The sequence below is a fragment of the Rosa rugosa genome, chromosome 6 (assembly GCF_958449725.1).
Source record: "Rosa rugosa chromosome 6, drRosRugo1.1, whole genome shotgun sequence".
NCBI classification, from domain to species: Eukaryota; Viridiplantae; Streptophyta; class Magnoliopsida; order Rosales; family Rosaceae; genus Rosa; species Rosa rugosa.
In genome coordinates, this window is record NC_084825.1 from 7,988,813 (window position 1) to 8,006,241 (window position 17,429).

Consider the following 17,429-nt stretch of genomic DNA (forward strand, 5'->3'; position numbering starts at 1 on the left):
TAATTTTTTTTTAATACCATTTTACCCCTCACCCCTTTGTTACTTAGAGAGAGAGAGAAAATGGAAGAGAGAGAAACTATATGAGACTTCGCCGGAGCCCGTCACCGGCCGCCGGAATCCGGTCACCGGCCGCCGGATTCCGGCCAACTTTCGCCGCCCACCGGAAATTGCTGAAAATCTCACCGGAAAGTTTTTTTGCCCCTAATAGACATCTATTGCCTCCTAATAGAGGGGCAATAGACGTCTATTGCCCCAATAGTCTATTGCCCCCTAATAGACGTCTATTGGCCCCCAATAGACGACTATCAGCCATGTATTGCCCCCAATAGACGACTATCAGGCATGTATTGCCCCCGAGTAGACGTCTATTGCCCCTCAATAGACGTTTAGATTACCAAAATGGTAATTAATCTTCCTAAAACTACACAAATAAAACTTTGATTAAAGAAAAAAAATGAGGAGATTACATCAATTCAAAACGTCTATTGCCCCCCAATAGACGACTATTAGCCATGTATTGCCCCCCAATAGACGTCTATTGCCCTCCAATAGAACTTTCGGTAGCTGAAATGAGAATTTATATTCCTAAAATTAGACAAATAAAACTTTGATTAAAAAAAAAAACGAAGAGATTATATTAATTGAAAAGCGCCTATTGCCCCCCAATAGACGTCTACTGCCCCCAATAGACATTAAAAAAAAAAAAATTTCACTTTCTGTCTGCCCCATTACTTTAAAAAAAAAAAAAAAAAAAAAACAACTGCTTTGGGCACCCAAGTCAAGAGCGCGACCAAGACCACCGGATCGAAGCACCTCTGGAGCTCGCCGCTGACTTCTCTCACCTCTCCGAATCTCCAGTCCTCGTCGGAGTTGCGAAGAGCCGCGCTGCAGGTGAAGCAAGGGAGCGGGCGAGCGGCGCCGGATCTGGGGAACACGCCGGCATGGAGCTGGTGACGTTGGAATGGTCTGAAGAACGAAGCAGCCTGAATTAGATTCGATTCGAGCTTATGGTTGCAGCGAAAAAGCCGACATTGAGCTGGTGAGGTTGCCGGAATTCGTTCATGGTGGTTGAGATAGGAAGTTGAATCGGAGAAGATTGATGGAGGAAGTCGGCGAGCTCGTCGGTGAATGAACCTCGATCAACATCTGCTGGATCTGCTTGGAGATTGGGAGTTGAATCGGAGAAGATCGATGGAGGAAATCGGCGACATCGCTCCAGTCAGTCGGCGCCGGAAGTAGAGAGAGAGAGAGAGAGTCGACGTCTGGGGAGAGAGAGAATGAGTGGCAGTTCTTGTAATTCATTAATTGAGTTAAGGGTATAATGATAATTTGCCGTCAAATTGTGTATGTGGGAATAAAAATCTGTTGCTGGGGTAAGTGAGATAATTTTTGTTCATTTTGGTGCTTTTGGTCAAAAACCATTATTATTTTAACAACTCCATCTCTAGACCAAATAGTACTAGGCAATAAAATTTCGTCCGAAAATTTTGATAATTTCAGAGAAATTTAAACCCAACACAACGGTCCAGATAATATCCAAAATTCCATTATTTGTTTAAAATGTTATAAAAAAACACCACTGAGTCGCTTCTCTCTTCGCTCTTAACAAACAAAACGATGAGCAGCTGGGTTGGAGCTTCTTCTTCTTCTTCTCCATGGCCTCTCAGGACCTCTTCCTCTTCCTCCTCCTATCCTTCCAAATTCTTCAAATTCCATTCATGTCCTCCTCCTCCTCCTCCTCCTCCTCCGTTTCGTCCTCTCTGCCTCGCCCAATCCAACCACGTCGGCAGCGACTTCAAATTCGTGCTTCACGACGCTCTCGATTCTTCTGGAATCCTCACCTCTCACGCCAGAGTAATCTCCCCTTCCCTCTCGATTCTTCTTTTTCTATTCCAAATTTCATTTCAATGCATCTACTAATGTAAATTGTGCCTTCATTGTTTTTTCAATGAAATTGAATGCAAATAGAAATCTAGATCAAATAAAGTTTGTAATGCTGTTCATTTGATGTAGTTAGTTTCGGCGAGACTGTACATATATACTTTCTTGCAATGTCTTGATTTTGAAATCTTGTGGACTTATTGTGGTGATGTATAATCTTGAAATAATCAGGATGCTAGGGAGGGATTCTGCTCGCAAATCGGCAAAATGTCTGATATAGAGAGGCAAACCAGCATTAGCATCAACCGCCACGTTGATTTAGGGAAAACTGCTCTTTATATTGCAGCAGAGGATGACTCCCTCGTGTCGCATTCGTCCGTTCCGCTTCCAGTGGATGCTTTTATCAGTAGATTTGATGATCTTTCTATGGACTATTGTTCTCACTACAACTCTTCATTGAAATCGTCGCCGGAGAGGTTGTTGAAGAGTTTGGAAAATTATTTGTACATACACAAGGTATCTCCTTGCAACATTTAATGTTTGCGTAAAGTTGAACTAGTTTGTGAAGTTTATCTAAAATGTAAAGGGCTGTTTTGCATTTTAATGTTTATGACTTTATGTTCTACATGAATAAAATACATTGCCTGCAATTAAGTGTGTCTCCATGCTGTAACGAATGTATCTGTTTTTGCTTCTATTTATCAGGAGTATATAGTAAGGGTCTTAGGTATCTTTGGGGTTGCGAAACTTCCAAAGCGATAAATATTGAAAGAACTCATCATGTATTTGTTTTCGGGGGTGGGGCTCGGGGTGCCATGCAAATAATGTGTTATGTCTGTATCAATTAAATAACTTACTGAGGAAGCAATTAATTTGTCAAGAAAATTATATTTAACATCTTGTATTTTAGATCAGGCCATCAGGATATATGTATCTCATTGTCATTCTTTCTTCAGGGATTCCGAAGAACCAACGCAAGGCATCTCTTAGAAACACGAGCTCTATATCTCCATTCGGTCTGGAAATCTGCGTTACTGCCTTTTTTCTATGTTATGTCAAGCTTGTTTATGAGAGCACTACAAATGGGTACTGTTGTAAGGAGTTTTATGTTTATGTTGAAAACAGGTTTTGACACATCGTTCAGGATCAACTGCAATGCTATCACTAATATACTCAGAAATTCTGAAAATGCTTCGCTTATGGGGACTTTTGGATTTTGATGTGGAGATATTCTTTCCTCACGATCCTCATAGTCTTCCAAGAGGCTATCCCAAAAAGAAAAGCAAGGAATCTGATCATGCACACATAATGACATCACAAGCCCTTTTGGTTGAGGTGATTCATCTCATCCTTACTGACCTCTGTTTTGTGCCTTACCTGAGTTACTTCCTATCAACTAGTTGTGTTCACATGGTTATTCTAATTAGGCTTCATTAGCTTAATTATAGGAGATGACGTTAGATTGATAGAATATTCTAGAATGGATTGATTTACTAATTTCCTGTAATTAGTACATACCAAATTCTGATCTCTTATTTAGCTTACATCAATCCTCCAACTTGGAATAAAATATCCACATTTATTTTAAACAAGGAAAAGGAAATTTTATGCTAAACCCTCTTCTCTCAAATCTCAGCAAGTTCTATGCTACACAGGTCCTCTAAGAAGTATGGTATTGCTTACATTGCAGTATTGTCCACTGTTTGATTGATTTCTCTTGTGGTCTTTAGTATTTCTTTGCCATTTTTTTTCAAGATTGAACAACCTTTTCCCCCAAGGCTTTGTACTAGTTTATCAGTGGTTATGGCAATGTAATCTAGGTTACATTCAAAATTACATTGGTCCCATTACTCTAGACTATTACAGGTCTTACTACCTCAAAAGTAGCTGACATTCTATTTTATCAAGGATACAATGAGCTTGCACATTACAGTGATGGAGTTGCTTGAAAGTCGTTATCTTCAGTTGATCATTGAGTACGAGAATTTAATGCTCACCAATCTTGACCCAACGACTGACTAGTTATTCAAAGAAAGAAAGTCCTTTATTACGATCTAGATATCATTCATTATATTTCAGTGCAACAGTTTATAACCATGCATTGTTCTTTGTATAACTAAAGTGGACATTTGGAGTCTCACGGACCACGGACATTATTGGAACAATATCATTCAATAATATGAATTTAGATCCACCTTTAACAAGAATCCCTGCAAAACAGCAGCCAAGTAGGAAAGTGTTGTTTGGCCATTTTGTTTATCAACAAGGTCCTTTTCAAAGCCTGTGTTCTTCTACTGATTCAAGCCCAATTAGATAACTAAATGGGTTCCTATTTGGCTATTTATATATTCATTTTCCTTTTGTATAAGTTTCTTCTCTGGAGACCCAAAAAATAGAGAGGTTGAATCATTAGGCTACGCTCTCGGGTTTCCTAACATTGATGTCTACAAAATTTCTATGTCTCATATAGTTTTTTCATGTGCAGATTCTAAGAAATTTGAAGGATGCTTTCTGGCCTTTTCAGCATGATCAATCAGGGAATTTATTCTTAAGGGCTGCACGGGCTGCTAACTTCATTGATGCATCAAATGTTGATGAAGACAGGTATTTCAATCTGATGATACTTAATTACTTTCCAGTTCTATGGGCATTTCCTATAAATAATTGTGTTTATTTTTCTACTTATAGAATAATTTTCTAGAGTGGGTGTCACAAACTTAAACTTTGTGGATGTGAATGCTGGCGCCACCCTGTAATGCAATTCAATGATATGGACTATTGTTTTCAGGTCTACATTTAAGGATCATCCTTGTGAAAAGTTAGCCAAAGGAGAACCATTTAGCTATCTATGTATGATAAAATGAAGAGATAAATAAACATTGAAAATCATGATAGTAAACAAATTGCAAAACTATTTCAATTTTGGTGATATGTGCATGGGTTTTTGTTTGCTATTTCTTAGAAACAAAAAAGAAATGACCTGTTCAGAATGTGGTCCAATATGAATAATTATTGTGTTTTATTATTATTATTACTATATATGTATACACATGCATATGAAGATACTTGTCTTTTCCAGTGGCTTTCAGCTTGCATCTGCTAAGGCTGCTCAACATAGGCTAGATCGTGGTGTTTGGACCAGTGTTAATTTTGGGGATATGAGGCGTGCATTATCTGGTATGTTCAATATAGCTCATTGAATCCTAGTGTCAAGAAGATAAGCCATATTCAATATATTAATTTTCTTGATGCTGTTCAACTTATGGCACATAACTTGAGCTACAACCTCCAATGATGAGGAAGAACCTAGTAGCATTTTCTTGTAGACATGTTTTTATATAAAAGCTGTTGGTTTTAAGGTTTTACAATTAGTGTTAGATGCTTTTGTAGGGGTATTATTAGAAAAGTACTATTGTGGCAGGCATTGGTTAGGCTGATGCTTTTGTAGGGTTGTTATTGGAAAAGCACTATTGTGGAAGGCATTGTTCAGGTTCATTTTATGTATGTCTGGGGGGCATTGGGATTTTTAGTAATAGAATTTTGAGTTTCAAATCTAAATTCTTGAATTTGAATTGAAATTTTATGTCATCTCTCTTCTGTATCTTATCTAGAACAATCTGTTCTCTTAGCTCATGAGGTTGTAATAACTTCTGGATGCATATGGATTTGATACGTAGAGAAACTGAGTTCAAATGGTCACATCATGTTATGCAGATGCATGTTTTCTTTTTCTAATAACTATAAAGTTTAAAGGCCCGCAAAGCATTTGCTCCATTGCGTGTGTGGCCCCTAAGAGAATATTCTAGCAGCAGTCATTTAGCTAATAGTGCTGTAAAATTGCTGTAACATGTTTGTAGAATTGTGAGAATCTTCAGCCCAAGTGTCCAGATGGAGAAAGAAATTATGAATAAACTTCAGAAAAATAATTATAGAAAGAAACAAATCTCTAGATTCTCTTGGGGATTTTTGGTATCTACATATGAGGTTTACAATTCAAAATGAGGACAACAGGGAAAAATGAGATGTGTACTCGTAATTAGTGCGTGTCACCCTCTTTGATACCATAATTTGATGCCACTATATGGGGAATATTTCTTGGCTAATGTTATGTAATGTAAACACTAAACAGTTATGTCACTTTGCATCTTAATATGACTTGATTCTCTAAGATCTCAAGCCTCAAGAACACAGTTTTGCAAGTATGACATTGAAAAATCGTTATGTTTTTTGCTTCATATTTATCGTACTGTGAATATTTCTTCTACAAACTTGACTTGAGTGTGTGCATACTTTTGTCAGAGAAGAAAATCATATACTTGACCTGAAATGTGTGCCTACTGTCACAGCTTGCGAACGTCTTATTCTCCTCGAAGCTGATTCAAAGGAATTGAGAGATTATAGCATTCTTCTCTACCATTGTGGATTTTATGAGCAATCACTTGAATTTTTAAAGTTGTATCAGGACACAAAGGTTGGTTTTCTAATTTCTATATATGTTGCATAACATGTGACTTCTATAGCAAATTAATAACATTAAATTTTATCTGTTGCAGACTCGCCCACAACTTAGACGATCATCTAATTCATCAACCAATCTAGAGGAAGATGCTGTAGAGAAGTTGATGATACGCCTTAAACTAATTTTGATGGAGGATGGTTGGAGCAGGCCTTCATATGTAAGAAACTTTCTTGGTAACAGCTCTGATCCATGGTAGTGCTGCATGTAAAATCGTTGCAGATAGGTACAAATTCTAATCTGTGAGGTGCATGTACACTTGAAAAGAGACTTCATTGCACTGCAACCCAGACAAGTTTTGTCGGTCTTCCAATGACACGATGCACTGAGCCCACGGAATTTGGAGTCGTCCCAGATTGTTCATTTGCTTAGTCGAAACAAGGTGTTGTAATATAATAGAGTAGTCCACACGATCATCAGCAAACTTGGAAAACTACACATTGGATGGTTGGAAGTATCAATCAGCAGAATGTACGTTGTTGGAGTTCAAAGGTTTGTGTCTTTTATCTCTGCTCAGTAGCTTTAAATTTCAAACTCCATGATAGTCACATGTATAAGCGTGCAATTCGATGTATATAAAATGATATTGTAAGCCTGCTTTTAATAATAAGAAGCTAATTTATTTCTGTTTATAGAAATTTGCTATTATAATTCTGATTCAAGTGACGAGATTCTATAAGAATGATGGAGATATTTTAGAGAAGCTTCTGTCATTATTACAATGCTAGCCAATTCGTGCAAGTTCTATTTTTGTTTATTTCATTGGAATACATTGACTATACCAAGTTACCAACGTAGTCCCTCAAGCAATGTAGTCTTAGCCTCTACTCTATTTGTGTCCATCTGTGGTGGGCGGTGGCGATGCTGGATCAGTTTAGTGGCCACTCCGTATGAATATCACTTCGGGAAGTTTGAGCATAATTTCCTCTTTTTTTTTTAATTTATTTATTTATTTATTTATTTATTTATTTTATTGTGGATATATGGGGACCAAAAGGCCTAATTAAAAGCAAAGAACAAATTACATCTCAGAATTTATAATCCTAATTCTAGGTTCCTTTCAAAAAAAAAAAAAAAAAAAAAAATCCTAATTCTAGGACTTTCACACAAGTCATCAAGCAAGCTAGAAATAACTCGTGGAGGGGGTTGCTCCATGAATTGAGCTCCAATCTCTGCATCCAAACCAGCTTTGGAGAGAATGTCGGCAACTTGATTTACTTCACGATAGACATGCTTAAGATCATAGCTGTGCAATTGTCTTTGGAGAGCTTGGCGACAATCAATAATAGTTTTTAAGGGGTGCAAATCATCCACACCTTGTTGAACTAGGGAAACTAACACATGAGAATCACTTTCCACTAGAAGATGACGGCAATGATGAGAGAAAGCCATTTGTAGTCCCAAAAGTAATTCCCAAGCTTCCGCTTGAAGGACAGAACCGCAACCAAGGTTAGCATAAAACCCAGAAATCCAAGCACCAGTGAAATCTCTCAAGACACCACCAGCACCAATTTTCCCATTAAGATTTCTAGCACCATCAACATTTAATTTAAAGCAATGCTCAGGAGGTTTCTTCCACAACAAACTAACAGAAGTTTTACTGGACTGTTGAGGCTTGAAAGTATTAGCAGATTTCCATTCCCTGGCAGAATCAATAACAACTTTCCCAGGATTAAAAGGATAGTGAAACCCCTCATCAAACACCATTTTATTCCTCCACTTCCATATGTGCCAACATGTATACACAAATATTGAACACCATTGGAGATTACCATAACAGATTTTCCTGCATTGAGAATTAGCAAAGAACCACCCATACCAATCAAGCTGCATAGTCCTGGAAATAGAATCCAAGCATATAACACTATTCCAAATCATCTGGGCAACATGGCAATCTCTAAGAAAATGTAAAATTGTCTCAGGTAGGTCATGGAAAACAGGACAATAACAATTAGTAGCAATTCTTCGTTTAACTCTTTCAACATTGGTGAGGAGTTTACCATGGCAGACCAGCCAAAAGAAATATTTCAGTTTAGGAGGTATTGGTAACTTCCAGAGAAAAAACCAGGGAAAATCCATGATATTTTCTTCCTTAACCAAATAGAGGTAAGCTGATTTAACAGTAAAATGGCTATTACTTGTTCCTCCCCAAATCATTTTGTCTGGACCACAATCTTGAAAACCTGGAGGAATTCTAACAATTCTATTGACAATATCATCACAGAAGTGAATTTTAAGGAAATTTATATCCCACTCACCATCATTCCAACAATCTTTGACTCTGAGACAATCATTGACAGTAGCCCGACTCAGAGTATGTCGTAGAAGTGGTCCATCAGTAACCCACTTGTCATTCCAGAAATTGGCTGAACTCCCATCACCAATTCTCCAAACTAAACCTTCCTTTAATAATCTGATTCCATGAACTATACTCCTCCAAGTACTAGAACTTCTAGAAGCGATGAAAGGGAGCAAAATTTTTGTCGGCAATATGTGTGATTTTATAAGGGAACACCTTTAACGACGAAAAAGTTATCGTGGAAAATTTTCATTCTTTATTTTCACTACTTCTGCGCAAAGATCGATCTCAATCGGTGATTACTAAAGATAAGCTTTATGCTAGCTTTGTTTGTTGATGATAGCTTTCTGTTTGGTTTGGCTACAATGGAGGAGTGTCAGCAGATTAGAAATATTCTGTTTACCTATGAGCTTGCTTCGGGTCAGCAGGTGAATTTGAATAAGAGTAGTGTGGCTTTTTCAAAGAATGTCAGAATGGTTGAGCAAGAAAAGCTAGCTGCAGCCTTGGGAGTCCAACAAGTTGATAAACATGAGCGTTTATTTGGGGCTCCCCACACATGTGGGTCGTTCAAAATCAGAAGCCTTTAATTACTTGAAGGAGAAGCCATCGAAGAAGGAGATAAGTTGGCATTCCAAGCTTTTGAATGGAGTAGGGAAAGAGATTTCTCATTAAAGCAGTTGGTCAAGTTGTCCCTATGTATTTGATCAACTATTATTTATTGCCACAAGGTTTATGCCATGATCTGCATCAGTTGTGTGCTCAGTTTTGATAGGTGATTCGGAAGCAAGCTAGTAGACAAATACAACGGCAATCTTGGGAGGGACTTTGCATTCCAAAAAATGGAGGTATGGATTTCAGAGACTTGCACTTCTTTAATTTAGTGAGGTTAGCTAAGCAGGATGGCGCTTGTCGAAGAACCATTATTCATTCTTATAGCACGGTTGTACAGCACTCTGTCCTTCCCGGATTGTTCTTTTTGGGAGGCTGAATTAGGGAGTCAACCATCTTTTCCTTGGAGAAGTGTTTTAGAGGCTAGGAGCATGTTGCAAACTGGTGCTAGATGGATGGTTGGTAACAGTGCAAATATTGAGATTTGGAAGCATAATTGGCTTGCATAGAAGATATGGAGTTAGGCCATGGTCTGCCCCTCCAAGCATGAGTCCTAAGTATGTAATGAGCTGATTGATGCCCAAACCGCAACATGGAAGCTGCCACTGCTGCGGCATTTGTTCTCTCCACAAGAGGTTGACTTAATTTTGGCTATTCCACTTGGGCAATGATGAAGACAAGTTAGTGTGGCACCCTCACCGCAAAGGTTTGTTTACTACTAATAGTGATTATTATGTAGCAAGTGATATTGCTCTCAATCAGGTTATTTACCCTCCTCAGCCTGATGGTTTTCAAAGATTGTGGAAGACAATTTGGGAGGCAAAAGTTCTCAGAGAGGTAGCCGTTAGTGTTTGGAGAGCTTGTCTAGTTACTAGAGGATATGAGGGAGAAACTTCTTATGTTTTATGTGATTGTCCTCTGGAATCGGTTGGTCATGTTTTTGCTGATTGTCATGTAGCAAGAGTGTTGTTGGGCTCGATCTGTTTGCAACTTAGAAGTCCCTTTGACTCCAATTTTGTTTTCAAGGAATGCACGCTACTCATGCTATAGTGTTCCCTCAGGCTCTTTCTTCAAAAATTTGAAATGTTCATGTTCTATTTATGGACTCTTTGGAAGAATAGAAATGCTACATTGTGCGAGGACAAGCCTAATTAAATTGCCTGCTGATATTGCGTCCGAGGTATAATTAGGAACCACAAGGCTGAGTTCTTGTTCGGATTCGCTGAGTTCATCGGAGAAGCCAATGACACTGTCGCTGATGCCCTTCGAAGATATACACTTTTTTAATTTCTTCCTCTTTAAAATACAATATCGTAAAATAATTGTAATTGGTGTTAAAGGTAATTGGAATGCAGAGAGATTGTAGAGAGAATTGGAATAATAGTTGTGTGTATTCATTGATAATAGGAGCCCTATATATATGGATTACAAAGTACATAATCTTTGAGTATAAGGATTCCTATTCTAACTCGGAGTAGGAAATCTCTCTTATTACAACTATAGAATTAATCCTAGTTTGACAAGGCACACTAAATGTCAACATTCTTCAACACTCCCCCTTGTGCCGCTCAAACTTGGTGGTGACGTTTTGATCGTTGTCTCGTTAAAAATCTTGCTCGAGTAATAAAAACTCTATGGGACAAAAACAACCTCGAGGATGAGAAAAAGAGTGCAACACGTCATTCACTCTTCGAGATCAAACACGTAGACATCATACCTCCCCCTGATGTCGACATCTCCCCCTGATTACTACAATCATGGGAGTTCGGATAACTTTCTCAATCCGATTCTCTTCACAGGTTTCTCGAAAGTGGATTTAGGTAACGACTTAGTGAATAAGTCTGCTACATTATCCTCTGATCGGATTTGATTCACTCCAATCTTTAGAAGTGATTGTTGTTGCTGATTGTAAAAGAACTTAGGCGATATCTGCATGGTTTTATCGCCCTTGATGAAACCTAATTTCATTTGTTCAATACAAGCTGCATTATCCTTATAAATGCATGTAGGTTCATCTGTGGTAGACTTCAAACCACAAGTTCCTCGAATATGTCTAATTATAGACCTTAGCCATATGCATTCACACACAACTTCATGTAGAGCAATAATCTCTGCATGATTCGAGGAAGTAGCAACAAGGGTCTGTTTTGTAGACCTCCAAGATATTGCGGTGCTTCCCATGGTAAAGACATAACCTGTTTGGAAGCGACCTTTGCAAAGGTCAAAGAGATACCCTGCATCAGCAAAATCCATCAAAACATCACCATCGTTTTGATGTAAGGGAGGTGGGTGAGACCGGCCACCCTTGGTGGCGGCGGCGGCAACATGGCCGGCCAAGGGGGTATAGACGGCGGCGCTTTACCGTATGGGGTCCGATCCCATAATTTTGTCATTCCTCTTCTCTCTGTAGGGATAAAACAAGCCCATATATATATCGTACCCTTTAATTATCGAAAGATTGTCTTTACACCAATTCAATGGTATCGCGTTGGTGCAAGGCCACATCTAGCCAACAAGTTCATAACAAATGAGGTGTCCGGTCTTGTATTGTGTTAAGTACAATAATGCACCTATTGCACTTAGGTAAGGCACTTATGCTAATTAACATATCTTCGTCATCATCCCTGGGACGAAACGTATCCCTCTTAGGGTTAAGACTATGGACGACCATGGGAGTGCATCTTGACTTTATCAAAATGCAAAGCATTCATTGACAAGGTATACAAGTTCTAAATCTAGACAAAACCGTGTTCTCCCAAGGTCCTTCATCTCAAACTCGGATTTCAGGTGTTCAGCGGTTTCCCTTGACTCTCAAGGGTTCCAATTATGTTTATTGACATAAACCGCGACAATTGCAAATCCGGAACTTGTCATGGAAACGCACGGGCATAGTTCAACATATCCCTTCTCAATCAAGTAGTCACTTTAGTGAGCATTTCAACCTCATTGCAAACGCTCTCCGTGGTCTAGAGCCACTTTACTTGGGTAAATGAAGTTCACAAGAACCTTCATTGAATTCCGTATCTAGATCCCTATAAAGATATGTAGTGACTACATTCGTAAGCTGCATGTTCAGTTATTCGAAAACCACCAAACTGACAAGGTAGTGGAGTGCAATGACATCCATTACGAGAGAATATGTCTTCTCGTAGTTGATTCCAGGGCGTTTTGTGAGAAGCCTTGCTCCATAAGGCGATATTACCATCTCTTTTTCTCATCACGCTATCTAACGAAGACCTATTAATGTCAACAGGTTTTATGTTAGGAGGTGTTAGCATATCAAGCCCGAAATCCTTCCTCTTTGTTAGTGAATCCAATTCAACTTGGATCACATCTTTCCATTTAGGCCAATTTTCTCTACGATGGCATTCTTCAACGGAGCAAGATTCGATGTCATAGATCTCAATAATTCCACGTCCTCATGTACACTAGTGTAGTTTGTAGAGATCTCTATATTCACAGGAATTGGTTCTAATATTGAGGCGTCCCCCAACGATGTCTCTTGGACATAACCACAATCCAGAATATTCTCATGAGATGGATTTTGAGTATCAATGATCAATGGATCAAGTTGTGCCAAACTCGCTCTCTTCCTAGGGCGAGAATCCATCGAACATATGGGTCTCCTACGCTCTCTAGCGAAACCCATGGCCTATGACGCCATTATGCCACCTTATGGCGTCACCATACCACCATCCATGGTGGTGATGCCATGCCCATCTCTCCTGGGTGGCGCCATGTCCTCTTGTGGGGACATCAATCCTTGCAGGCATGTTTGCAGCAGGTATATGTGATCTCGTCACTTTTAGGGGATCGAAATGAGACATAGTGGGGACAGACCATGACAATTCCTGTCGTTCCTGTTGAACGTTGACGTTCTAATCTCCCCCTAACGACGGGAAGACTGTCTCATCAAAGTGACAATCCGCAAATCTAGCGGAAAAGAGATCGCCTGTCAAGGGTTCTACATAGCGGACTTATAGTTGGAGATTTATATCCAACACAATATATATATATATATATATATATATATATATATATATATATATATATATGCATTCGTTGCAATGACTCTTTTTGATGTGTTGTGGCGGCAATTGGCACATAAACCGCACACTCAAATATGCATAAGTACGAGATATTAGACTCGCACCCAGTCACTAGTTGTAATGCAAATAAAAGTTGAGTGGCTATGAGTCGTAGATGAATTAGCATAGCTGCATGTGATATTGCATAACCCCAAGCGGAAATATTGGTGCGCATTACCAATGTTCGGGCTACCATCGTAGTCGTTTAATGGTGGCTTTTCGGCGAGACCATTGGGGTGTGTATATGGGAATATGATGCCTAATATCAATCCCCAACGATATGCAATAGTCATCAAAAATTTTTGATGTAAACTCTCTAGCATTATCAAGTCTAATTAACTGAATGTGATGATCTGCGTATTGAACCCATAGTCGTATGATTAGGGCTAGGAGTTTATCATAAGCAGCATAACGAGTGGACGATAGCACGACATGTGACCAGCGTGTCCGCACATCAACCAACACCATAAAACATCTAAGCAGTTTGCAAGTTGGTTGAATCGATCCACAGAATCCCCTTGAATTCTATGTAAGAATGAAATTATTTCCTTAGTGTCCTTTGCATAGGATGGTCTCGATCCTAAAAAGCAGGCTTTACAAAACAAAATATGGGTTTTAGAAGCAACCAATGAAGATTTTGGTTGAGCCATGAAGTCACAATTGACTTTAGAAGTAAAAAGAGGAGGTGAATTGGGGTTCTTGGCGTCATAGCCAAGTGATGGCCGCAGGGGGTAGGCGGCGCCGGCCATTGGTGCCGGTCTAGAATGGTGGCGACGCTGTGAGGCGCATGGGGTGTGCCATGCTTCTTCTCAAATCAATTTTTGATTCTTACTTCTCTTCGTTCTGAAGAATGGATGTCCATGTGAAGTCTTTAATAGACGGATCATCATGTCATGACCTGGGTGTCCCAAACGGTCATGCCAAAGCCTATATGTGTCAGAAACCCATAAGTCATCTCTCATGACATGGTTTGATTCAATGATTCGAATAGTGGTTGCAAACAACCCACTAGAACGACACATAAGTTTTTCTAAGACTCATTTATGTCCGTAGTCATTAGAGGTGATGCAAATGAACTCTTGTCCATTCTCATAATGTGTTTCCACATAAAAACCATTGGTTCTTATATCTTTGAGATAATATTTGAATTTAAGATATGTCCAAGACATGAAATAGAATAATCGATACTTTATTAATAATAGCCAATGATTACATCAAAGTTTCTTAACCAAAATCTAATCCAAAATAAAAATCAAACTTAGACAAATTGTAGTCACTCAATCCGTTCGATAACTCCAATTTGATAGTGACCAGGTAAGGTAAGACGAGATTTTGGTGGAGCTATGCTTACTTTTAAAATCGTTCTCTCAGTTCAAACCTTTTCTAGACATCACAATTAATTGGATGAGCCTAGTGAGAAAGAGTTAAAACAAAATGTCATTTATTGACTAAGGCATAATTGCCATTACATAATTCTTGAAAAATAAAGACTATGCTAAAAAATCTGCGGCATTTTATCTTCATCGCCAGATTTAAAGTCTACCATAACTCGATATCTTGATCACCGTTGATCAGGTACTCCATAAAACATAATGTAGAGGATGCTCTCTTGATTGAGGCGTATTGACCCAATATACATGATCCTTAGGACCATTGGCGTTGGAATAGTGTTACCATGGCCAAAAGTGGCGCCATGGTGCCCAACCCCTATACCCTCAACGTCATGACTTCTTTGGTCATGTATTCGCCAACTTTTTTGGCAATTACCTTCTTGAGCATGTTGATCATATGGATTATATCGTCCATGGCGACTTCTTCTAGCCATTGAACGGTGCTCATGGTAGCCATCTTGAGGCCTACCATATTCTCTATTCACAAATTTGTGGTTGTGCCTTTCAACACAAGCCATAGCTCTAATTAGCTAATGGAGATTTGTGATCCGTCCTTTATAGATTAAGATTCGATAGAGCTCAGAGAATCTTAATTCAGTGACAGGGAAGGTAGTTAGGGTTTTCTCAATCAATTATTCTTCTGTGATAGTTTTTTCTACAAGCATGCATCAATGATCTGATGCGGATAGCTTCCGAACAATATTCCATAACTATTTCAAAGTTTAGAGAAGCGGAGATTATTCCATTATGCTTCTAAGTTCGGAAGATGGTGAATGGTTACTAAAATGTTCACGAAGCGCTACCCAAAGGTTTCTAGCGCTATCCTCATTCATGTACTCAAACTGGAGTGCCATCTCTATGTGGCGCTTCATCAGGGTAACTGCCCTGAAATTATCTATCTCAGTTTGATAGTCTTGAGCAGTTCTTTCATAACAGGGCTCTTGGATTGTAGGCAATAAATGAAGGGCAATTAGGTGGAGCTCAACATTATGAGCCCACATGAAATATCCCGTGCTCGTAGAATCCAATGGAGTAAAATCGAGCTCGTTCAAGAAACAAGAACGGATTAGTTTCAGAGTCAAAGCTTCCACAAAAACTAATATTAAAATTTCTGAGCCTTAATGCTACCAAGGAATCGATTTCCAAGAAATTTGGATTAGACAGAAACAATGATGTTTGTATGGTCAAAATCGATGCTTACGGACGCTCTTAGTCCGAAGTCTACGAACACACTTAATATGTTCGTATAGCGTGAATCCCCACGATTCTGCTTTTATAGAATTGAACCCACGTTACAGAAAGGTGGGATGTAGAAGAAGGGAGGTTGCAAGTCCCCGAAGAAAAAGTAGATAAAATTAAAGTACAGAAAGCAGGAACTTTAATTTAAAACTTACTTGGTGCTTTCTTGATGCTTGATTTTCTTGTTCTTCTTTTCTTTGTAGTCTTGTGATTTTCTTCCCAAAACCATGCGCAGAGATGGTGGCGCGCATGAGGTGATCCTAGGGTAGGGTTCTAGGGTTTCACGGCAAGAAGAGAGAAGAAAAGAGTTTTGGCTTCTGATTCAGGGTTAGGGCTCGTGCTGATAACGTGTTAAAGGAAATTGGCACTACTAGAATTATGGCCCCAGACATCGGTCAAAAACCAATGAGAAACAAAAACCCAACCGATGTCTTTGTGGGTGATGAGAAAGATCCGGAAAATGCAGACATCGGTTTTTAGCCGATGTCTAATATTCGGGTAGACATCGGTTCCTTATAATAAACCGATGTAAATAGGTTTAAATGATAACAAACTTGCATGCTTTACTATTGTTAAACCCACATTTTATTGTATTTAAAGCTTAAAGAAATATAGATTATATAACACAAGTTTGAGTTTTAACATCGTTATTGATTTAAGAACCGATGAGTAATACTGTTACAGACATCGGTTCCCATAAACATTTCTTGTTCTTAATGATTTTGAAGCGTAATCTGCCACATATACCGATATATTTACTTATATTAACATCAGTGTGTAACGAAAAAACGATGTTAATAATATATTGCACATCGTTTCTATTCAAAAATCGATGTCTGGATATTTTAGTAACATCGGTTTTCATTTCGGAACTGATGTCTGGCACTCGGTAGTATATCGTTTCTGACAATGAACCGATGTGTGGATATGTTAGTAACATCGGTGTTCATTTCGGAACTGATGTCTGGCACTCGATAGTATATCGTTTCTGACAATGAACCGATGTCTGGATTGTTTAGTAACATCGGTTTTCCTTTCGGAACTGATGTCTGGGACTCAGTAGTATATCGTTTCTGACAATGAACCGATGTCTGGATGTTTTAGTAACATCGGTTTTCATTTCGGAACTGATGTCTGGCACTCGGTAGTATATCGTTTCTGACAATGAACCGATGTCTGGATATTTTAGTAACATCGGTTTTCATTTCAGAACTGATGTCTGGCACTCGGTAGTATATCGTTTTTAACAATGAACCGATGTCTGGATATATTAGTAACATCGATTTTCATTTTGGAACTGATGTATCTGTATTAATGGACATCAGTTTTTATGACTAAAACTGATTTCAACTTTATATCTAAACATCACATTCTATAAAGAGGATTCTGTCCACAAAATAGAACTG

The 17,429-nt window shown here is 38.7% G+C and overlaps 1 protein-coding gene across 1 annotated transcript; it reads left to right on the forward strand.

The window, feature by feature from the left end:
* The first annotated feature begins 1,564 nt into the window (after nucleotides 1-1,564).
* Nucleotides 1,565-7,035, forward strand: LOC133717819 (uncharacterized). The gene is made up of 8 exons (XM_062144563.1): nucleotides 1,565-1,854; nucleotides 2,113-2,397; nucleotides 2,838-2,897; nucleotides 3,007-3,216; nucleotides 4,367-4,485; nucleotides 4,961-5,058; nucleotides 6,228-6,352; nucleotides 6,435-7,035. Exons 1-8 carry the CDS (start codon nucleotides 1,618-1,620, stop codon nucleotides 6,594-6,596), a joined length of 1,296 nt encoding a protein of 431 aa, XP_062000547.1. The 5' UTR covers nucleotides 1,565-1,617; the 3' UTR covers nucleotides 6,597-7,035.
* The last annotated feature ends 10,394 nt before the right edge of the window (nucleotides 7,036-17,429 follow it).